The sequence below is a fragment of the Lotus japonicus genome, chromosome 5, assembly GCF_012489685.1.
Source record: "Lotus japonicus ecotype B-129 chromosome 5, LjGifu_v1.2".
Lineage (NCBI taxonomy): Eukaryota > Viridiplantae > Streptophyta > Magnoliopsida > Fabales > Fabaceae > Lotus > Lotus japonicus.
The window spans coordinates 39,438,755-39,463,654 of record NC_080045.1 but is presented as its reverse complement, the minus strand read 5'-3'; the positions used below and the strand labels follow the sequence as shown (position 1 = coordinate 39,463,654).

The window sequence follows — 24,900 nt, the reverse complement described above, 5'->3', positions numbered from 1 at the left end:
AGATTTATCGGGCCTAATTTCTTATATATTTTAATTTCAATATTTTATTTATTTGACGAACATCAAGAAATAATTTTATATTCTTTCCAACAAATGTGTTTTTTAGGATTCGAACTACTAATTGCACGTATTATTTATCATTTAAATAAATCTAGTTTATTATTAAAAAATGAAAAAAATTCAAGTAGTGATAATTAAGGAAATATACTTTTCAAAAAAAAATTAAGGAAATATAATAAATTTTTTGATTCATTAATTAAACAATGAACAATAAAGGTTATTTTGAGTGATTTAATTAGCCGCGTATTTGATTTAACTTTTTCTGTCTGCTAATCAATATAATTAACATTATCAAGAAAATAAATATGATCCCGTAATTAACGCTGGTTCCAAGGGGCATTTTTGGAGTTCTACACATTGTAATAAGAGACGTTTCATTTACCGTCAGTCAAGCCCCAAATCGAACACCAATTCTCCATTTTTATTTTATTTTTAATTTTTTAATCCAACCCTGATTGATTAATTAATTAAATAAATATATATTTGATTTGATTTTCATATTAATAATTTATTTATTTATTTTACAAGTGTAATTACAATAATAATAATAAAGAGAAATAAACTTAAACCTGAAGACGGAGATGGTGGAAGAAAAGAAGAGAAAAAAAGGGGAAGAAGAAGAAGAAGAAGAAAACCAGAGACCAAAACTGCACTAGTGAAACACAACCTTAACCTTCTTCCTCCAAACTTTTCAATCTTCATTTCTCCAAGAGTTTCAACCTTTTTCCAATTCCAACCACCATCACTTCATACACATAATTTTTTTTTTGGTAGTAGATATAGCCATTTTTTATTCTTCGGAGTTTCGAAGATCTTTCATTTTTTTCGATTGGAGCTGTTGCTGTTCGTGCTAGATCCGGAACCAACCTCAGATTCTGATCAGATCAATCTATCACCAAATGGTATTCATTTCTCTCTTCGTTCTTCTGTTTTCTCTTCTGGTCATGGTTGAGTCAATTCGAAGTCTCATATTGTGTTTATCCGAAATTTAATTTTTTTTTATGTGGGTTTTGGTAGCTGATCTGTTATTACATGGGGATCTTGCTACTGTCTGAGATTGGTTAATCTGATTTTTTTTGATATCTTTGTTCCGATTTGGGTGCTTCAGCTTGTTTTTATCAAACGACATTGTAGGAGTCCGATTATAGTGGGTAGTGTTTTTCCCTTATTGACTGAGATGATTGGAGAAGGTGGTAGCATTACGAAAAATCAATTTTTAAATTAAGCTTAGTGAAAAAAATGTTGGCCTAGCTCTTTGAAAATGCTGCTGCTGAGCTTCAATGTAGTAACATGCTTAATGGGTAATATGTGAGTTTTGGGTGCTCGAGGAGGGGTAGGTCGAAAAATCCCCTATTTGTCAGAATTTTCTATATGATATATATAATTTTTACTTATGATGGAATTTTCATTGCTTAGGTTGACTGTTTTTCTTAAGGTTAGTCTTGTTCAAATTAATATAATTTAGAGTATATTTCCATTTTGGATCTTCAAAGTTATACATGTTATGAGGTTATCCTCCATTGGCAGTACATCAAGTTGGCCCTTATAGACAAGTATGATGATGGCATTCGATTTTCGTTGAAGGACCAATTTGATGTTTCCAATAAATGGAGGACCAATGTGTGTCATGGGTATCCTTGGAGGACCAAAATGTTGTAATCGACATTTTCTCTATATCTGGGTCTGTCACTGGTTGCTTGTCTTATTTTCTTTGAAGGTTGATAGTCTAGGAATTTCTAGATTGTGTGGAACTTATTTCACTTCTTTCTTTTTTTACATTATGGTTACTAGTGTTGACTTAAGTAGTAGATGTTGTCCTCTGGTTCTTGTTTCCATTAGAGTTTCATACCATATGTGTAATGCTAGACACTCCCTGGCTAGACCTCACCTCGTGTTGTTAAATAAGAGAAGGGGCAGAAGAGGAATTGCGGTTGATGGTTGTAACAATCCTGCCACATGAGGTGAGGTGAGGTCTAGCATGGGAGTCTGTAACCCAAAAAAGAAAAAAGAAAAGTAAAAAGAAAATTCAGCATGAAGAGGTTTGGGAAGATAGCGAGCAGTAGACTGTCCCACTGGATTCCACCATTTGAAACATAGAGACCAACATATGCACAAACCATAACAACTTCCACTAGAGTCCCATTGCTTGAAGTATGATGATTGGTCCCATTGGATTGACACCTCCCTGGCCTCATTAAAAGGCATCCTAACTGCTGACTCCTTGTCTGATTGAGTTTGCAGCTCTAGAGATGAAAACACCTCGAAGCTGTCCAGCAAGTTCATGTATCAGCTTTTGTGATATGAATAAGACATATGATTGAGTTTCAACAATAACTTGACAGTTGGCCTCAAATTTTCTATGATTATAAGGACCGTCTAGTAAATTGTAAAGGGAAATCATGAACCTGTTAGCAGTGTGTGTCATTTGTGCTTGTGCTGTGATACCATTTTTGATAGGAATGGGAACTCTGTTATAAAGAATGGCGATAAATCCCGATTACAAATCCACAAAGAACCAAAAATAAAGATACACAAAGAAAACCATTAATAAAAAAGGAAAGACACCTTGCAGAACTTTGAGAGTCTGCAACCTCCCTGCCCCAAAAACCACTAAATGACTGATTAACCTCTCCCCTCCTTTCCACTTTCTTTTTTATTTTTCTTCAAGCCGTTTCCTCCTCATTGCCACCCAGGCAAGCTTTTTATGATCCCCAGCCCAAATACCTCTTCTATGCCCTCTTTTATTTCCCATATGAGTATTTCCTGTATGAGGTGAGGTCTAGCAATGAAGTGACTAACATGTAAATTAAGGAAAATTTAAATTGGAGGATGTTAAGCTTCCTCCTTCATTGAAGAAGTAGAATTCCAACCGTTTTCTCAAACTTGTTCTGTAAACCATTGAATCATATTTTCTTACTATGGGCATCTATAGGGGGTTTCAAACACATGAAAATTATGGGGTTTACTGCTTGCTACCTGAGCCAGTCTTGTTCGATTATTTAAAATAACTTATAGAAAGTAAGCTATCATAGTTTATTGCTTTTTAGTGTGCATACATGGGGGGAGATATTTATTCTTGGTTAATGCAGAAGCTAGCACGAGAAGACTCTCACCATACTTCCAAATATATATAAATTTTATTTTAATTACTTCTGTGGGATTTAAAGAAAGATATGTGGACTTTATCACTTTGTTTTTGGTTTATAAATTTCTCTCTAGTTGATTGATTATTGGTACAATTTATTAGAGAGGGAAATGACATCTCTGCATTGTAGGCTGCTGCTGCCAGTGCTGTAGTTGGTTCCCATGTTTGGGTTGAGGATCCTGATGTAGCTTGGATAGATGGTGAGGTATTGGGGGTTAATGGGGAAGATATCAAAGTCCTCTGCACTTCAGGGAAGACGGTGAGAATATTTTATGCAATATTATTAAAAGTTGGTCATGTTCTTCAGCAGTCCACTTTCTTGTTATTTAGCAGTTTTTCTTTGATTGCCTTAAATTGTTGTTTGAATTTACCACTTTCTTCCAGTATCCTAAAGTTTATTTGAAGTACTAGAAATAATTTTCTGAAGTGAACTCTAGACCGGGAACCTTCTGGTATTTAACACGGTGAATCCTTGTCCCTCTCTTTTTTGTCTTGAAATTTGCAGGTTGTTGTTAAAGCTAGTAGTGTTTATCATAAAGATATTGAAGCTCCAGCATGTGGAGTGGATGATATGACAAAGCTTGCTTATCTGCATGAACCTGGTGTCCTAGATAATCTGAGATCAAGATATGATATCAATGAAATTTATGTGTGTATTCCAGATGCCAACTCTCCAAATATTGTCTCCCTTGTTCCTTAATATTTATTTACTCAATGGAAGCTTATATTAAATTTTGCTTTCAGACTTACACGGGGAATATACTGATTGCTGTGAACCCTTTCATAAGGCTTCCTCATTTATATGATAGTCATATGATGGCACAATACAAAGGAGCAGGTTTTGGTGAGCTAAGTCCTCATCCATTTGCTGTTGCAGATGCAGCATATAGGTAATTTCATATCTTCTGTGCAAATAAACTTAATAGTTTACTAGTCTGACCATGTGAATTACTGTGGATTTAGGCTAATGATCAATGAGGGAATCAGTCAGTCAATATTGGTAAGTGGTGAAAGTGGGGCTGGTAAAACAGAAAGCACCAAGTTACTCATGCGCTATCTTGCTTACATGGGAGGGAGAGCTATTGTTTCTGAAGGTAGGACTGTTGAGCAGAAAGTCCTAGAGGTATCAGAACTAATCCTTTATAGAATTAGTTTTTTTTGGCAAGCTGGTTAGCTACCAAATGTTTATTTATGTTTTTAATTTAAGTTTATGTAAACCTTATCTTATATAAACCTTACCTTATATAATTTAATTGGCCTTATTTTGTGGCCCTTTTCCCTTACTTTCAGTCCAATCCTGTTCTAGAAGCCTTTGGCAATGCAAAGACTGTTAGAAACAATAATTCAAGGTGGGAAGTCATAGTATTATTTTTTACATATATTTATGTTGCAAATTTTATTCTACTGTCTTATTTTTACTATTCTCTGACTTTTGATCTCTACAGTCGTTTTGGTAAGTTTGTGGAGATTCAATTTGACCAGAAGGGAAGAATTTCTGGAGCTGCTATAAGAACTTATCTGCTGGAAAGATCACGTGTTTGCCAGGTGTCAGATCCAGAAAGGAATTATCACTGTTTCTATATGCTCTGTGCTGCACCGCAGGAGGTAATTGGATTTCTTGTGCTGACAAAAGATTCAGATCAGAGAAGGGTCGAAAAGAATCAATTTGTCAACATAGAGTATTTGTGTATGCCTAAGTTAATTTGTTTCTGGACTGAAATCATAAATTTGAGTCACTTAAAATTAGAGTAAACTGTCTGACAGTGGACCTATATCGTGGTCTTTTCCTTTCATCATCTTCACATATTTTTTCAAACACTTATTTGGTGCTGCAATGTGTCCTTTCTGGTTAATTATAATAATCCATATCAGCTGGTGTTACTTGTTAATAAAAAAGCTTATGCTTAACTTCTATGGGTTCTATTTTCTTCGTTTTCTTGATCTTTTTAATTATTCTTGGCAGGTTGTTCAGAAGTACAAATTAGGGAACCCAAGAACATTTCATTATTTGAACCAATCAAATTGCTATGAGTTGGAAGGTGTTGACGAGTTTAAAGAATATTGCGATACAAAGAGAGCAATGGACGTTGTTGGAATAAGTTCTGAAGAGCAGGTATATTATTGGGAGTTTATATAAGTTCATAATGCAATTCTTCAAGTATGATCTATGCTTCAATACTTAGATTTGTTTTGCTGTCCCCTTCTCCTGCCATCATTTCTTCAGGAAGCAATATTTCGAGTAGTTGCTGCAGTTTTGCATCTTGGCAACATTGAATTTACAAAAGGGAAAGAAATTGACTCATCTGTGCCCAAAGATGAAAAATCTTGGTTTCATCTGCAAACTGCTGCTGAACTTTTTATGTAAGAAAACATTGCAAGTTTGCATTTTTTAAAATATATTCTCTTTGTACGGCTTGTATTTCATATCCTCTCTGTGTGAACTCTTTGATTTATGATTTTCCTAACAGGTGTGATGCAAAGGCACTTGAAGATTCTCTTTGCAAGCGCGTAATAGTTACTCGTGATGAAAATATTACGAAATGGCTGGATCCAGAAGCTGCTGCATTAAGCCGAGATGCTTTGGCTAAGATTGTGTACACGAGGTTGTTTGACTGGTAAGCTTTTTAGCAGATTGCTTGAAGATATAGCTTGAACATTGAACAGAGTTACTGGAAAGTTTGATCAATTTGTTCCAAAGTAACGCATCTGGAATTTTGTGAATTTTCAGGCTGGTGGATAAAATTAATAATTCAATTGGTCAAGATCCGACTTCGAAGTCCTTAATTGGCGTGCTGGATATTTATGGTTTTGAGAGTTTCAACACTAACAGGTGCATGACTGTTAAACCTTTTTTCTGTAGTTAATGTGGGACGATCTGTTGAAGTGAATCTCCAAGAAATGGTATTATTGGAAGTTAAACTTGGAACTCACTTTTCTCCATTAATTACCATCATGTCTACCAAACAATGCAGATGGGAATTATTTTAAATTTTCACTCCACTCTATTCCAAACCACTACATTATAAATTACTCCACTTTATCCCCCTTCCACAAATCCCAAGCGAATTGCCAATCAAATGAATTCTGAAGAAATTTATTGGCTTGTCATCAATCAGTAGCAGTAGTTATGTCTCTTAGGTATAAAGGTTAGAGCTGAAGATTTTATATTTAATACCTGCTTTTTCTGTGTACATTGCAGTTTTGAGCAATTCTGTATTAATTTGACCAATGAAAAGCTCCAGCAACATTTTAACCAGGTTTGCTTGTCAGAGAGATTATATTTTTTAACAATTGCTGCCATCTCTTGCTTCTATATTTGAACACAGACATAATGATACTTATTTTCTCAATTTACATGTTCTCTTATAATGCTTGAATGTTTGATCTACAGCATGTTTTCAAAATGGAGCAAGAAGAATACAAAAAAGAGGAGATTGATTGGAGTTACATTGAATTTGTTGACAATCAAGATATTTTGGATCTCATTGAAAAGGTTTTCCGTTCGAACTCCCCAATCATTCTGTTGATACTTATTGGCTTTGTCTATTGTAACAAACTTTTGGATTGGATGTTCTTTTTAGTTACATGCATTTAATGTAAACGGTGATGGTTATAAATTTATGGGTCTCAAGCCCGCTGTAATGTGTTGCTGTGGATAAGAGCGATTAGCTTGCATGCTGGCTTGTGGAAGAGGGATGGTGTGGTATTAAGAGTGTTTTCCTGGATGGCGACGTAAATGATTCTGTAGCGTCATTTTAAGTTTGACCATGAAAAGCCGATAGGTACTTACAGATGTTAGTTAGTTGGGAGGATAGTGAGGCATGTGCTTATAAATAAGAGTGGCTTAGGGAGTGTTAGAGATCTTTGTATCATTAGTGTAATTGGAACTTAGGAGAGTGATCAGTCTCTCAAATACTCATCTGTTTCATCATGTATCCTTCTCTGATTCCCTAATTTATAATTAGGGTTCTTACTCAATAATAACAGTTTCCCATCTTCTTCTTGGCTGTTTCTATCAAAACTTAGTTTTGGCATGTTTTTAGCATTCTTATCAGTGATCTTTTAATTATTATCTGCTGACAAAAAGTATAAAACATGTTAAATTATTGGAGTAATATAGTTACTGCTATGTTAGTGTTACTGTTTAGTGTTATTAGGTAAATGCTGACTGTGTTCTGTTCAGTTAGTTATGCCTAGCTGGCAGGTTTGTTAGAGAGTTAGTTACATGCTTAGCTGTCAAAGCTTAGCTGTCAAGGTTAGTTAGAGTTAGCTTCTTCTGCAAGCTAACAAATCTCATAGTATAAATACTGTAATCTCTCTTGTATTCATCATCTTTTCAATCAATGAAATTCAGTTGAAGATTTTCAACATGGTATCAAGAGCTGAGTACGATCCTTGAAGATCTCTCTCTCTAGATTTTCGTTTTTCTTCTTTCTTCTTCAATCACCATGGCTGATGAAGGTCATGCACAAGAAACTGCAGTTCCTGTTCCAGTTGCGGTTCTTCAACCACAATTGGCCTCTTCTTCTCTGGTTCACAAGCTTGTTCTGAAGCTTGATGATTCCAATTTTCTCTCATGGAAGCAGCACGTTGAAGGCATCGTTAGAACTCATCGATTGCAGAATTTTCTTGTTCATCCTGATATTCCTCCTCGATTTCTCAGTGAGGAGGATCGCGTGAATGCAGTAGAGAATCCTGCATATCAGGTATGGGATCAACAGGATTCTGCTTTGTTCACCTGGCTTCTCTCGTCTCTGTCTTCATCAGTGCTTCCAACTGTTGTCAACTGCACTCAGTCCTGGCAGATCTGGGAAGCTGTGCTTGATTTCTTTCAAGCACAATCGCTTGCACAATCGACGCAGTTGCGATCGGAATTGAGATCCATAACCAAGGGATCAAAGACTGCGTCTGAGTTCCTCAAGCGAATCAAGGCCATCGTCAATGCTCTGATCTCGATCGGAGATCCTGTATCGTTTCGCGAGCACCTTGAAGCGATTTTTGATGGTCTTCCCGATGAATATAGTCATCTCATGACTATCATCTACAGTCGCGAGTTCCCTTGCACGATCTCGCAAGCTGAAGCTATGGTTATCGCGCATGAAGCGCGTCTTGAGCGTTCTCGCACGCGTCAGTTGAGTGCGAATCCTCCGTCAGCGCTCCTTTCTCAAGCTGCGCCACCGGCGACGCAACCTGCACCGGCGTCGTCGTCTTCTTCATCAACGTCGTCGCCGGCGACCTCTGAGGCTAACTATGCTTCAGGTTCCTCTGAAAACACCTACGATGATCGTTCCTATGATAATCGCGGCAGTTATGGTGGTTCTCGTGGTGGTTATGGTGGTCGCAATGGCAGTAACAACTCTCGCGGTGGAAGAGGAGGAAATCGAAGTGTTCAATGCCAGATTTGCAAGAAGTATGGGCATGATGCTAGTGTTTGCTATCATCGCGGTTCATCATCTGGTTCTACTGGTTCTACTGGCATGTTTGGCATGCAGCCAACTGGTTTTGGTATGCCACTACCTATGCATTCTCAGATGATGCCTCAGTTTGGATTCTCTCCCTTTTGTGGTGTTCCACAGTTTGGTGTACCTTCTCAGTTTGGTACATCACAGTATGGAGGCTTTCCAAACATGTTTGGTCAATTTCCTCAAGGTTTAGGCATGGGAAATTTTGCTCAGCAGTTTGGTTTCCAACCATCTGGAGGTTCACAGTGGAACTCTTCTCAGTTTTCTGGTGGATCAAGACCTGGAAATCCTCCAGTTAGAGCTCCACAGGCTATGCTTACTGGACCTACTTCATCTACTACTGGTTCTCACACTCCTGCTGCAGCGAATCTTAGCTCATGGTTTCCAGATTCTGGAGCTACACATCATGTTACCAATGATGCCTCAGTTGTTTCTGACAGTGTTTCCCTAAATGGTAATGATCATATCTACATGGGAAATGGACAAGGTTTGCCTATTATTTCTGTTGGACATGCCTCTTTTCCATCTCCTTATCATAAACACACCACACTCACTATGAATAATTTGCTTCTAGTTCCTAACATCACAAAGAACTTAGTTAGTGTAAGCAAGTTTGCTCGAGATAATCATGTCTTTTTTGAGTTTCACTCATCCTATTGTGTTGTCAAATGTCAGGAAACTTCTAGGGTTTTGCTCAAAGGAACTGTTGGTCCTGATGGTTTATACAATTTTGAAGGGATGCATGTTCCAACCCTTCCTCCAGCTTCATCTGTTTCATCTACATCTGTTTCACCAGTAGCTGCTCCATCTGTCTTCTCTGTTTCAGTTCCTTTGTCAAATGTATCTAGTGCTAGTTCATCTTCAAGTGTACCTAGTGCTAGTTCATTTTCTCTTGTGTCTTCTGTTAATAATGTAGATCCTACTGCCTATGATTTGTGGCATTGTAGGCTAGGTCATCCTCATCATGAGGCTTTACATTCTGCTTTGTCCAAATGTAATATATCCTTGTCTAATAAAGCAAAATTTTCTAAATGTTCAGCTTGTTGTGTAGCAAAGTCTCACAAGTTACCCTCTTCCTCTTCTACTACTGTTTATGCTACACCTTTAGAGCTTGTTTTTGCTGACTTATGGGGCCCTTCCTCCATTGAGTCTTCTTGTGGTTACTCTTACTTTTTAACTTGTGTTGATGCTTACTCTCGTTTCACATGGATTTATCCACTTAGGCACAAATCTGAAACTTCCTCTGTTTTTCTTCAGTTCCAAGCTATGGTAGAGTTAAGATTTAATCTGAAAATTAAGGCTGTCCAAACAGATAATGGCACTGAATTTAAACCTTTACAATCTCATTTTGCTAAGCTTGGCATAGTGCATAGATTGACTTGCCCCTACACACACCATCAAAATGGTAGTGTTGAAAGGAAGCATCGCCATATCATAGAAACTGGCCTTTCATTACTTGCCTTTGCTAAAATGCCTTCTCAATATTGGGATCATGCATTCTTGGCTGCAGTTTTTCTTATTAATCGTCTTCCTACTACTGTTTTGGCCAATGAGAGTCCTTATTTCAAGTTGTTCAAGACTCTTCCTGATTACAAGATACTTAGGGTGTTTGGTTGTGCTTGTTACCCTCACTTAAGGCCTTATACACACTCTAAGCTGTCACTCAGGTCCAAGGAATGTGTGTTTGTTGGTTACTCATCATCTCATCAAGGGTACAAATGCATGGATGGTGATGGTAGGATTTTTGTGTCAAGGGATGTTATTTTTGATGAAGTTAAATTCCCCTATCCTACCCTGTTTTCCTCTGCTGGGTCTGATTCATCTGCACATGGAATCACTTCAGAAATTCCTGTTTTAGCTTCTCAAGTTCCTGTTCAGCACCAGCAGCCCTTTCAAGGTCAAGACTCGGTTGCAGCCTCTTCTTCTGGGAATTCTTCTCAGGCTGAAGCTTCTGTTCAGCAACAATCTCCCCCAACACCAGCAGCTACTGCCACTGAAGTAGCTTCAACTGGTTCTTCCTCTTCTGCTCCTCTTCCTCAGCCAGTGGGAAATACTCACCCTATGCAGACAAGAGCAAAATCTGGCATAGTCATGCCCAGATTATTTCCAACTTTACTGCTTACTCAAGCTGAACCAGCTACCACCAAGCAAGCACTCAAAGATCCTAAGTGGTTAGCTGCAATGAAGGCTGAATATGATGCATTGCTTGCTAACAATACATGGACATTGGTTCCACTTCCCAGGGATAGGAAGCCAATTGGTTGTAAATGGGTTTTTAGGGTGAAGGAAAATGCAGATGGCACCATCAATAGGTATAAGGCCAGACTTGTGGCCAAAGGTTACCATCAAGTCAAGGGGTTTGATTATTCAGAAACCTTTTCCCCTGTGGTGAAGCCTATAACTATTAGGCTCATTCTTTCCCTGGCCATTACTAAGAGGTGGCATATTCATCAACTTGATGTGAATAATGCCTTTTTAAATGGAGCTCTTCAAGAGGAGGTATACATGCAGCAACCAAGTGGATTTCAGCATGAAGACAAATCTCTTGTTTGCAGACTTAACAAAGCTCTTTATGGCCTTAAACAGGCCCCAAGAGCTTGGTTTGACAGATTGAAGTCAGCCCTTGTGAAGTATGGTTTTAAACCAAGTAGATGTGATCCATCTCTCTTCACTTTCTACACTCCAACTTGCTGCATCTACATACTAGTCTATGTAGATGATATTATCATTACAGGCAATTCCTTGCCTCTGGTTCAGAAAGTAGTGCAGCACCTCAACTCTGAATTTTCCTTGAAGCAATTAGGCCAACTTGACTACTTTCTTGGTGTTCAGGTGCATCATCTTCAGGACAGGTCCTTGCTTTTGACACAAACTAAATATATAACTGACCTTCTTGAAAGGGCAGAAATGGGAGAGGCCAAGGGGATCTCTACTCCCATGGTTAGTGGAGCAAAACTCAGCAAATATGGAGCAGATTACTTTGCTGACCCAACTCTCTATAGATCAATAGTTGGTGCTCTCCAATATGCAACTTTAACAAGACCTGAGATCAGCTTTGCAGTTAACAAGGTCTGTCAGTTTCTAAGTCAGCCTCTAGAAGAGCATTGGAAGGCTGTTAAAAGAATCCTAAGATACCTTAAGGGTACTCTCTTTCATGGCCTGCACCTCAAGCCTTGTAGTTTGCACACTCCAGTCCCTCTTGTGGCCTTTTGTGATGCAGATTGGGGATCAGATCCTGATGACAGGAGATCCACCTCAGGCTCTTGTGTCTTTTTTGGTCCAAACCTTGTCTCTTGGAGCTCCAAGAAGCAAACCCTGGTGGCTAGATCGAGTACTGAAGCCGAATACAGGAGCCTAGCTAATACCTCTGCTGAACTGTTGTGGGTTCAGTCTCTTTTGCAGGAGTTGCAGATTCCTTTTTCTCCTCCTAGGGTGTTTTGTGATAACATGGGTGCAGTGGCTTTGACTCATAACCCAGTTCTTCACACTCGCACTAAACATATGGAGCTTGACATCTTCTTTGTGAGGGAAAAAGTTCTCAACAAGTCTCTTTTTGTGCATCACATTCCTTCTGTTGATCAGCTGGCAGATTTGTTTACCAAGGCTCTATCACCACTTCGTTTTGAAACTCTTCGTGACAAACTCAATGTGATTGAGAAATCACTTTCTCCCCCACCTTGAGTTTGAGGGGGCCTATTGGAGTAATATAGTTACTGCTATGTTAGTGTTACTGTTTAGTGTTATTAGGTAAATGCTGACTGTGTTCTGTTCAGTTAGTTATGCCTAGCTGGCAGGTTTGTTAGAGAGTTAGTTACATGCTTAGCTGTCAAAGCTTAGCTGTCAAGGTTAGTTAGAGTTAGCTTCTTCTGCAAGCTAACAAATCTCATAGTATAAATACTGTAATCTCTCTTGTATTCATCATCTTTTCAATCAATGAAATTCAGTTGAAGATTTTCAACATAAATTTTTAAGAGTTGTAATTTTAAATTACTACTCACTAAGACACTAACTACATTTTCCTTTTTAGGACAAAATTGTTAGTTTGAAGATAACAGTGACACTTTACCTTACCATCTAAAAGACGGGAATAAAAGACCACTGTGGTTTCATCTTACTGTACAACTAACTTAGCTGCTGTCAAGAAAACATGCTTAACATCAAGTGTTTTTTTTTTTTGATTGGCAAATGTTAGTAGTTAGTTGTTAGTAATTAAAAATGCTCCTCCTCAGGGTTCGAACCCTGGACCTCCATCTCCAACACCTATTTCTACCCTTAGCTCAACCAAGTGAGCTACCCCTCCCACCCGCTTAACATCAAGTGTTAAGAGATGTGGAGAACAGGGGATTTGGGTTGACGACCATGGTTAAAGGCTTGGCCGAAAGTCAAGTGGTGACCGGCATAGACTAAGTTAATAGCTACATCACTTAGTCTTGCAAGTCTAACATTCATCACAACACATTTGGGAAAATAGTTTTCCAAAACAACTACAGTTTCATATTTTTACAACTCCCAAGATAACACACCTTTGCCAATATTATACATACCACTAGCTAGGATTCCTAAAAAACATAATATATGAATATAGTTTGAGAAATATTAAATACACCTCAATTAAATTCTACGCTAGTCCCCTTCAGCTGCTAGCAATTTACTACTTAGCTGCTTGGAAATCTACATGGAAGAATATTAGAAAGGATTAGCGTGGGCATAACAACCACTATAAACCAAAAGGAAAAACACAATAATGCACGAGTGGTTATTTATTTCAAAACTCAATTATGAGCATCCTAAAATACTGAACACAATCCTTGGAACCAATTCTATCACACATATTTTACTCTCTTTGCTTTATTTAAGTTTGCTGGGGAGAGAGGTAGGTAGAGGACATGATTGAAGTCTTTTGATAAGCTAGATTCCTCACTAAAACACTGAATGAATAAAATTTCAGTTCTTATTTGTCTGTCCAATCTAATCCATTTTTATGGTGACTTATGGACATGAAGCTCGACCATTTCATTGCTGTGATTTACTCCTTGGTAATTGATGATCACGTTACCTCATGCCTAACACTTAAATTTCATGTTCTGCATGAAAAGTATATTTCACATGCTTAGCAGCAGCAGACCAAATTATAGTCAATGTTCCATACCTTGTTTGGATTTTTCCCAAAATAGTTTTAGAAGAAAAGTAAATTAGGTTTTTTAAATTTCTCTTCTTATACATATTCATAATGGAAGGAATATTTCAAGAATCACTGTTTATGTGATCAATTCAAGGTTAAAAGCTGCTGATATTTTTTCTAGTACAAAGTGATAGACGAAATAGGGTCAGATTCTTTTGTCTTTGTGTGTTAAAAATGAAAATGTCGAAGTTAATTTATTAAGAGAGTAGGTTTTGATAACAAGTCCAATAAAAGGGGAAAGGAACATATACCTTGACATTATATTTGCCAGCTTGTAGATGGATTTACATTATACTGTCAATATCTATTACTAATATAATATAAAACCATTCATGTTCTCACCCAATAGCTTAAGCTTTTAGGATAGTTGGTTCTTGACGCTGTTTTTGATGATTTTTCCATTTTCTTTACTGGCTGATAACATAATTATGTTTCTGCAGTAATTTGTCATTAGTGGATTTATTATTAATTTGACTATATGTTGTATATATTCATTTTCAGAAACCTGGTGGGATCATTGCTCTTCTTGATGAAGCTTGGTAAGTAAACTTTGTACTGTACCCTTGAATTGGTATTATGGGTCTTAATATCTCTGTGCCCATGGCTTAGTTCGTTCATTTTATTCTGCCATAATTTTTAACTAATTTTCTGTTTCTCGAATACTGTATGTGAATGTGTTTTGCAGCATGTTTCCTAGATCAACTCATGAAACTTTCGCCCAAAAGCTGTATCAGACTTTCAAAAACCATAAAAGGTTCACCAAGCCCAAATTATCGCGTAGTGACTTTACAATTTGCCATTATGCTGGTGATGTAAGTTGGGATGATTATTGCTTTTTTCAGATATATAATAAATAGGGTAGTTTCCTTGTGGAATATAGGAGCAGAATGCTAGGTGTGATTTAAACTTTGGAAAATACATGCTTAATCTGTGTCAATTTCAGGTCACTTATCAAACTGATTTCTTCCTGGACAAGAACAAAGATTATGTTGTTGCAGAACATCAGGCACTTCTGTATGCTTCTAATTGCCCCTTCGTGTCGGGTTTGTTTCTCCCCTCACCTGAGGAATCGTCCAAACAATCAAAGTTCTCTTCAATTGGTTCCCGGTTTAAGGTTGGTATTTCTTATTTTAAAAATTCATAATTTGGTTATCTACTCTAACTTCTGCAGTTTTGATATCCTTGTTCATACTTCCTGCAGCAACAATTACAATCACTACTTGAAACTCTCAGTTCCACTGAGCCACACTACATTCGTTGTGTTAAACCCAATAATCTTCTTAAACCATCAATTTTCGAGGGTAAAAATGTTTTGCAGCAACTACGTTGTGGAGTAAGTCATCTTGCATTTTTGTCTTGGTTCTGGACCATAAAGTTAGTGCTGAAATAGAAGTTTAACTTCTTGTGACTTTGTGCTTATTACATAGTATGTCTGATTATAGGGAGTCATGGAGGCAATTAGGATCAGCTGTGCCGGGTATCCGACTAGAAAACCCTTTGATGAATTTGTGGATCGATTCAGGCTTCTTGCACCTGAAGCTTTGGATGGAAGGTATCTAAGTTGTTAATCTTCCTTGTGAGGCCTGTTAGCTATGTTATTCTAAAACCTTGATTTATGCTTCTTATCATGTTAGTTCTGATGAGGTCACTGCTTGCAAGAAGATTCTGGAGAAGGTTGGACTTAAAGGATATCAGGTAACTAATACCATGTAGTAGACCTATAATTATTTGGGAGACTTTTTCCTGTATTTGTATTTGATCAATGAAGTTAGGATATTTTTGTAATGGGGCATGACGTTGTTTTTAATCAATTAGTTAAGAATCACTCGGTTAAGAAAATTGGTATGTAGTCTGAAATCTTCATTGACCTGACTAAGTATTGACAAAACTCCACAAAATATTTTCTTTCAAGTTCATACTTATTGGGAACTCATAATGTGCACCTGACTAAGTATTGACAAAACTCCACAAAATATATTCTTTCAAGTTCATACTTATTGGGAACTCATAATGTGCACCTGACTTTGGTTTATCTGGATACTGGAGTTTCCAAGGGGATTACCACTAAGGGCTTGTCTGGTTTGTAAACACTGTTTTCTATTTTTATTTTTAATCACACGTGACTTTGTTGCACTCTGTTTCCTATTTTCAAAGATCTGTACAAGGAACAACGGAAACAACTTTTTACTGCTTTCATTGTTTTCTATAAAAATATTTGGAAGCGCAAAACAATAATAAAACAATGTGGCATTCTTATGATTTACATTGAAAATAGTAAACAAATTTTCAAATGAAAAGACCCTGACTTTTCCTTTTCCTACTTCTTCAATTTTCTCAACCATTTTATGGCTGTAAATCTTGAAAGTTTAGTTTAGGTTTTGGAATGAGAACTATTTTGTGTCATTGTCAAGTGTGCAATGAACTCAAATTGCTATTGCCCTTAAGGTAACTTATAATTTTCTGTACTAGGATATATTTGTTTTGTAACTTATTTTACTGGTTCTCTTTATTACTGCAGATTGGAAAAACGAAAGTGTTTCTTAGAGCTGGTCAAATGGCAGAACTAGATACTCTAAGAAGTGAGATCTTAGGAAAATCAGCAAGCATTATTCAGAGGAAAGTTCGTTCCTATTTGGCTTGCAGAAGTTTCAAGTTGATTCGTTTCTCTGCTATACAAATTCAAGCTGCATGCCGAGGTGTCTGCTAAATTTCTTGAACTATTAGCTCACAAGTTGTATTTTGGGAAAACCTTAAACTTGAGAAGTCTCATGAGTTCTTTTATATGCTGATCACAGGACAACTTGCTCGACAAGTTTATGAGGGATTGCGAAAGGAGGCTTCTAGTCTGATGATTCAGAAGTATTCTCGCATGCACATTGCTAGGAAGGCATACAATGAATTGTATAACTCGGCTATATCTATTCAAACTGGTATGCGTGGTATGGCTGCTCGTTCTGAGCTACGCTTTAGGAAGCAGACCAGAGCAGCTATTGTCATTCAGGTAGAGAATATTTTAATCTATCACTACAAGACATTTTAAAATATTTCCACTTTTTGTATTTCTTAGATATTATAAGATATCTTTTTTGATACTCTAACATTATTTTCCAAGTTCATCTGTACAACCTATTGCTGAAGTGTGATTATTTCGTGCATTGCAGAGCCACTGCCGGAAATACTTGGCTCAACATCATTTTATGAACTTGAAGAAGGCAGCAATTACAACACAATGTCAATGGAGAGGAAAAGTTGCTCGGCGAGAATTACGAAAACTCAAAATGGTAACTGCTCCCCCCCCCCCTCCCCGCCCACAAAGAAAAAGAAAAATAGAGCAAATTTTTAACCCGTCAATTAAGTGTTACAATCTTTTGAGTAATATGGCTCAAGATAGTCATTATTTAAAGTGATCTCAATTTTGAACATTGTCAGAAGGTAAAACTGTCTTAGCAGTTAGCACCTTATTCATGAGAACTATTTTGAGGTTCCCCTTCTTATTCCAATTTCCAAGCTCACCGATATGCATCGTAGCGCTGCACGAATCTCACTACCTAAGCTTGAGCTTGCGTTTCATCTCAGCTGCAGTTAGAAGCATTTCAAGGAGGCAAATCAGACCCTCTATGGGCTAGAGACAAGAAAGAAATAAATTTTTACACCAGACTGTTTCACACAGAATGTGGAGGGCCTTTAAAAAAAAACATAGAATGTGGAGGACTTTAAGACCCAACAGGCAACGCCCCTTACATTATGTGAAAAAAACTGAAATTCAGTAATATTATCATTTGAAAATTCCTTTCTACTCTTGAATACTCAGTTCTTGAACTTTTAATACTTTTCTTTTCCTTGTCCCTGCTACATATTTCACCTTAAGTACCCAAGTTTCATACTCTATACTTGACCTCATTTATCTTTGATTCATCTCAACCCATCCTCACATCTAACAAAGATTTACAAACCAGGTTGCATAACGCAGCAGTACCAGTTGTACGCTTTTGGTTTACTTGAGTATAACATTGTCTTATGTATTTTTGTCAAAATTAAGGAACTGCTTTTATTTATAACATTGTCTTATGCATTTTTGTTAAAATTACTGCTATTTTTTTGGTTGGAAAGTAAAATTTTCTTTAATTTAGAGTTATATTATTAATTATTAATTTTTATTATTTCAGGCTGCAAGAGAAACTGGAGCTCTCCAAGCTGCCAAAAATAAGCTCGAAAAACAAGTTGAAGACCTTGCATTGAGGTTGCAGCTGGAGAAACGCATGAGGGTAAATGACTATTATTTTGTTAATGTTAACTATAATTATGTTGCTGTATTAAGCACACCAGTTAATATAAGTTAAATATTGTAGTCCAATCTGTTAGCTATGTAACAATACTTATTTTGGAAACTTTAATTTGTGACTGAAACATGATTTGTGTAATTGATGAGAATATACTTTTCTAGACACACACTATCACGTATTTTCCTTTGCAAACCTTCTTAAATCTCTTTTAACAAATGCAGACTGACATGGAAGAAGCAAAAACACAAGAAAACAAAAAATTACAATCCGCTTTGCAAGATATGCAACTTCAGTTTAAAGAAACTAAGTTACTTCTTCAAAAGGAGCGTGAGGCTGCTGCAAAGAGAGAAGTAGAGAGAGTGCCTATCATACAGGAGATTCCTGTAGTTGACCATGCTTTGTTGGAGAAGCTCACTGGTGAAAATGAGAAACTCAAGGTGAGCTGATTATGGGCATTAATATCTTCTACGCACTTAGAGAGATTCTTTATAGTTTGGTATACGTTGAATATTCCCATGTTTCGGAAAATATAGATGGCCATTTCTTACTATTAATTTTGGGCTTCCTTCCATTGCAGACCTTGGTGAGTTCACTGGAAAATAAAATTGGTGAAACAGAAAAAAGGTATGAAGAAGCAAATAAGATTAGTCAAGAAAGGTTGAAGCAAGCTCTGGATGCGGAAACGAAAATAATCCAGTTGAAGACTGCTATGCAAAGGTTTCGTTTGTGATTAAAGCTTCGTTGGTATCTTACACATTAAATTTGTACCATGTCATGACCTAACCATTCCAAAAGCTTAAAATATTGTGCTAGAACATTTATTTTTATATCTAACACACCTACTCACACCAGTGACCAGAGCCCTTTGTGCTTGAAGTGTGGATAATGCATTGGGTAACCCAACCTTTTTCTAAAATTTAACCTTCTCAATCTTAAGAATAATGGCATAAATAAGCGAATTATATACCATTCGGTTATAGAGGCTCTGATATACTACATAACGAACCAATCATCCAAAAGTTTAAGCTGTTATACCTTAACAAATGATTTGAACTATTGCTTGTCTCTAGTCTTTGAACAGGCTATCATCCATAGGTTCTATTTGCAATGACTGGATCTGCACCATCATAACCTTTTTTTTTGCTTAATGAATATTGATAGGCTTGAAGAAAAATTCTTAGATATGGAATCCGAAAACCAGGTTCTTCGGCAACAATCTTTGGGGAACTCATCTGTGAAAACAATGTCAGAGCACCTTTTTACCCATGTATCTGAGGTAAATTGTGCTTGCTAAAGTGTCTAAGTCCTCATTCTCTGTATGTAAGTGTGAATCTTTTGGATTATTGATATTTTTATATGCAGAAGTTGGAAAATGGTCACCATGTGGCGGAAGATCAGAAAGCTGTAGTAAGCACATTACTGTCTACCCTTATAATGCTGTACCTTTCAATATCATACCAGCTTTTGGGTCAAGTAGAATCTAAAAATTGTGTTTGCAGGAAACACCGAGTGTAACACCTGTAAAAAAGTTTGGTACTGAATCTGATAGCAAGATGAGGAGATCCTACATTGAACGTCAACATGTGTGTGCTTAAATTTTGTCATTTAATATGTCTGTTCTTCATACAAATACATATACCATTTTTAACTCTTGTTTCACTGTAGGAGAATGTTGATGCTCTTATCAACTGTGTTATGAAAAATATTGGCTTCCAGCATGGAAAGCCTGTTGCTGCATTTACCATTTACAAATGCCTTCTCCAGTGGAAATCATTTGAAGCTGAAAGAACAAGTGTATTTGATCGCCTTATCCAGATGATTGGTTCTGCAATTGAGGTGAATTTTTTACTTGGAGATAAAAATGATTTTTGGACCTTCACTTAATAACTTAAGCTTTTAGGATAGTTGATTCTTGAGATGATACCAAAGCCTGTATAACTAAAGAATTAGGAGATCATTCCTTACCACTCTATGACATGATTGCACTGATTATTAAGTGTATTAAAAAATATTGAAATGCAATCTAATGGAATATAGTGTTCATTATGAGTTGATAGCTCATAGCTCTGTTTAAGAGTAAGGAGTTTGTAGATATTTGTTTAGTTCAATTTTTGTTGCATGAATATGTTTTTTATTTGGAACTATGTGTTAAAAGTAATATGAGTGCAGGTTTAAATAATGTTTTTGCCACTGAGAGTTTCATGATTTTTAAATGCTATATTCATCCGTCCTGCCTCTTTTCTTAAAAGTGTTTATAAATGCATAAACCTTTGTCGAACAGTGAATTATTTTGTCGCTTTTTTATTGTTAAATGATATAACCTACCTCACTTAGTGGGATAATAAGACTTTTGTTGTTGTTGTATTGTTTAATGATATGCCTCTAATTTTCTAATCATGGTTCTTTTAGTATTGTAGAATATTGTATAACTGTATTTTCTTCCTTACTTTCCAGAATCAAGATGACAATGATCTTATGGCCTATTGGCTGTCAAATACATCTGCACTATTGTTTTTACTCCAACAAAGTTTGAAATCCGGTGGTCCAAATGATGCAACTCCTGTTAGAAAACCACCAAATCCAACTTCGCTCTTTGGAAGAATGACCATGGTAATGAATCTCCCTTACATGGTTTGTAACCTATTCTCCCTTACACATAAAAATATCACTGAATTTGTTTGATGGCTATATTGCAGGGTTTTCGCTCATCTCCTTCTTCTGCCAGCCTTCCTACCCCAGCATTGGATGTTGTACGCAAGGTTGAGGCTAAATATCCTGCTTTGCTTTTCAAGCAGCAACTTACAGCCTATGTGGAGAAAATATATGGTATCCTTCGGGACAATTTGAAGAAAGAGTTAGCATCGTTTATTTCATTATGTATCCAGGTATGTTGAAATGCAGTTGGCAATTGTTTACCTGTAGTGAGTTTCAAACCAACCATTATCATTATGGGATGGATAAAGTTGAATACAATGTCTTGCATCCCATATAGTTCTTGTAGCTTGTCTGTAAACTTACTATCTGCCAAAGCAGATACTTTCTAGAAATTTCTAAAAGAATTGTGAGGCTCCATTCCTTTTTTAGTCAAGTTGGATTTTCATTCTGTTCCTCATGACAATCTTATTGCTGTTATACAGGCACCAAGAGCATCAAAAGGAGTGTTACGATCTGGTCGATCTTTTGGTAAAGATTCTCCCATGGGTCACTGGCAGAGTATTATTGAATCCCTCAACAACCTTCTCTGCACTCTGAAAGAGAACTTCGTAAGAAACAAATCATAACTGGTTAAGTTATGATTAATAAGAAATACCTCCCTGTTAGTCCTTTTTACGCTATTTCTATAAATTGCTTAAGCACAATAAATTGTTTTGGGTCTCAGGTGGCTCCAGTCCTTATCCAGAAGATCTTCACTCAGACGTTCTCATATATTAATGTTCAACTCTTCAATAGGTAAGCAGTTTCTGCATATATCCTTTGACATAAAAGAATTATTTTTGCATCATGGGGTTTTGTCCAGAAGTTAACAGCCATTTTCTTATGAATGATTGCTAGTCTTCTTCTGCGTCGTGACTGTTGCACATTTAGCAATGGGGAATATGTGAAAGCTGGTTTAGCAGAATTGGAGCTGTGGTGTGCCCAAGCAAAGGAGGAGGTAATTTATTCTTGCCTTGAAATTATTGTGTTACTAGTGCATATGGCTTGTTATAAAACATGCTGATGATCTATAGCTGCTTTGTATGGCTTTTGGACCTGTGTAATCTACCTTCAGAATAATGTCTAACCTAGATACCTTCAGAATAATGTCTAACCTAAGTGCCTTGGTTTGCAGTATGCAGGGTCATCTTGGGATGAGCTTAAGCACATAAGACAGGCCGTTGGATTCTTGGTAAATATGTCTTGTTTGATAATATGGCACCGTTTATCTTGTTTTTTCCAAAAAAAATTGATGGTCAATGTTGGCACAGTTTTCACTTAACCATAATTATTTAAAATCTGATAATTCCATGATCGGGTTCGGGAATAGGATAAATCCATTCAATCTGAAAATCTCATGATAATGTTTGGTAATAGGATAAATCCTGTCTAAACACTCATTTGGTGAAGGTGTTTTACGGGTTGTCATTTTAAATTATTTAGAGTCAAATGCATCTTTTATTGGTTTTGGAAGAAGATGACGCTTAATAAATTGCTGTGAGATCTGCTAGATCATATTTTAAACTTAAACAGGTACCGAAATCACTACAAACATGTGTAACAATGAGATGGTATTGGCAAAGTAGCTCTTTGCCATGAACCTACTATCCCTATAAAATGATGTATTTTGAAAATAATCTGATGTTTAGGAGATGAGTGGCTAATATTTTTAGGAGAAGAGACATTGTGAGGCGAGGGCCTATTCATTGGTAGCAAAATGTTTATCTTAAATCTTAATTAATATCTATTGAGTAATTACTGATCAGTGTTAATTCTTTTTCTTAGAAGAAAATACTAGACATTAGCAATACTTTTTAGTCTAAAAGATTTTACTAATTTTATAGGCGAGTTATATCGGCATATAATATATAACATTTATATAAAAATTAAAACCATATAAAAGAGGGGGCTAAAACATTTGCTTCAGATTCCTTACCCTGAGGCCAGCTATTCTAGCCATATTAGTTCCTAAGCAACTGCATATATATTAGCGTCTATTAATTTCAAAATATAAAAACAATGGCATCCTCTATGTTTGGAAATGTTCTAGCCTCCCAATGTAGAAGAGAATAGTGTATGCAGTTTATTTTTCTAGATAACAAAATTTTCATGATTTATGTGTATGTTGGCAATGTGCATCTTTTACAGTTGTCCACGTTTGCCTGGTAAACTATTCTTAGTTATAGTTTCTATTTTGTGATGATTTTTCTTGAGAATAATTATGATGACGATTGTCTTAATACTTAATTGAATAGGAATATGGAGATTTGTTCTTTATTTCTTGATAAATATTTTTATGATGAGATCAAAATCCAATTTATCTTAATTGCATCTCGTTTTAATTTTTGTCATTTCTTAAAACAGGTTATTCATCAGAAGTACAGGATTTCCTATGATGAAATCATTAATGATTTATGCCCTGTAAGTATCTATCCATCTCGAGCTTTATGTGTGTATGAGACATGCATCTCATTAATTTCTGGATATATGAATGGCGTTTCTTTGATACAACAACAACAAATCCTTTCTTTCATAGAAAATGGATTTTTGTAGAGCAGAATTTAGGGCTGATGAGTTATTGAAATGATCATGCGTAGATTCTGTTGCTTTTTAGTTTTGTAAAGGATCATAATGATTTACTATGTTTCTACAAGTAGCAATTAAGGCGATTTCGTAGTTTGTTTATCAGCTTAAACATGGATAATGCATTAAGCTGCTGATATTACAGAAATTCAAAATTAAGTTGTCTTCATTTAGTCCTGAGGATGGGTTGGAAGTAGATTGGGAAGATTGATATTTGGATGATCACAAATGCATGATTTCTTACTCTTGCACTGATGCTCTACTATGTCTTCTAGAGATACTATGTTTCTCTAATACCTTCTCTCTTGTGTGTCCTTTTTTCCTACATAGATCATGAGCGTCCAGCAGCTGTACAGAATATGTACACTTTACTGGGATGCTAACTACAATACTCGAAGTGTATCTCCAGATGTAAGTTTTTATTTTCTTTCACGGTATTTTCTCCGATAACAGCAGAAGTTGTGATGAATGCTTGATCAACATGATCAAATCTTCATTCAGGTCCTTTCAAGTATGAGGGTACTTATGGCTGAGGACTCCAATAATGCTCAGAGTGATTCTTTCTTGTTGGATGACAGTTCCAGGTGAGGTTTCTAGTTTATGGAATGACTTGAGTGAAGCTTTAGTATCATTACATGCATTTTAAGCTTTAATACCTAATGGAGTGGGAATATTATCTGCCATTGTAGTTGATATTTATGAATCATCATGCAACTTATTTGTTGTTTAACACTTGTGAAAACTAGAGAAAACAGCTTAATTTGTATGATCCATTGATTATCATATCCCTCCTTGGTCAGACTTATAATAAAATTGGTTGATCTTGATGCATTTTCAAATCGGTTACGCGTTTGCGAACTGAATTTTGCTTCTTTTTACAGCATCCCTTTCTCAGTGGAGGACCTCTCTACAGCAATGCAAGAAAAGGATTTTTCAGACTTGAAACCAGCGGAGGAGCTTCTTGAGAACCCTGCCTTTCAATTTTTAACTGAGTAGGCAAGGGAAGCTTAGTAGTATACATCATATATCATAGTCGTCAAGGCCAGGCAACGAAATCAGTTGTTGGTTCTTGCCATGGTGGTTGTAAATCCATTTCGATTTATATTCTTTTTCGTTCAATTTTTTCTTTTGTTTGTTTTACTGTCCTACATCTCGTTTATCATATCCCTCCTTGCATGGTCATGGCCCTGATGTAAAGTTATTTTTTCATTCTTTTGTTGGCATTCAATTGTAAAATCTTCCATTTTAAAGAGGGGCAGGGATATTTTTTTTTTAGGATTAGTGAGCTTGTCTTACATGACCATTGTCATTTGTCATTGTCCTGGTCAATCTGGCCAGAATAACACTAAAAAGTGGGGCTGAGCTGCTTATAATTTTGTTTTGGGGACCAAGCTCACTTTCCACTCATTTTTATTTATATTTTTGCTCTGTAAAGGGAGAAGAATGAACATTGATGCATGATGAATAGATTGTTCATATTCTGGAGTCTTA

The 24,900-nt window shown here is 36.4% G+C and overlaps 1 protein-coding gene across 1 annotated transcript; it reads left to right on the top strand.

Annotated features, from left to right (window-relative positions):
- The first annotated feature begins 630 nt into the window (after positions 1-630).
- Positions 631-24,900, top strand: LOC130717641 (myosin-6-like). Its single transcript, XM_057567956.1, has 39 exons — positions 631-962; positions 3,336-3,464; positions 3,711-3,854; positions 3,950-4,095; positions 4,169-4,328; positions 4,496-4,554; positions 4,651-4,810; positions 5,169-5,318; positions 5,430-5,566; positions 5,674-5,820; positions 5,934-6,035; positions 6,405-6,462; positions 6,597-6,698; positions 14,351-14,388; positions 14,535-14,661; positions 14,793-14,963; positions 15,051-15,182; positions 15,292-15,401; positions 15,484-15,544; positions 16,368-16,545; positions 16,645-16,850; positions 17,011-17,130; positions 18,016-18,114; positions 18,354-18,569; positions 18,710-18,849; positions 19,294-19,408; positions 19,495-19,539; positions 19,632-19,715; positions 19,798-19,968; positions 20,587-20,742; positions 20,829-21,017; positions 21,270-21,395; positions 21,512-21,582; positions 21,685-21,784; positions 21,962-22,018; positions 23,191-23,247; positions 23,740-23,820; positions 23,911-23,993; positions 24,291-24,900. The coding sequence occupies exons 1-39, from the start codon at positions 960-962 to the stop codon at positions 24,403-24,405; spliced, it is 4,545 nt and encodes a 1,514-aa protein (XP_057423939.1). The 5' UTR covers positions 631-959; the 3' UTR covers positions 24,406-24,900.

What these genes read in the sequence shown, in the direction of transcription:
- LOC130717641 (XM_057567956.1), top strand. An exon ending in CCTACATTGAACGTCAACAT is followed by an intron (nt 19,716 to 19,797) that starts GTGTGTGCTTAA and finishes GTTTCACTGTAG; the next exon opens with GAGAATGTTGATGCTCTTAT. An exon ending in GTGCCCAAGCAAAGGAGGAG is followed by an intron (nt 21,785 to 21,961) that starts GTAATTTATTCT and finishes CTTGGTTTGCAG; the next exon opens with TATGCAGGGTCATCTTGGGA.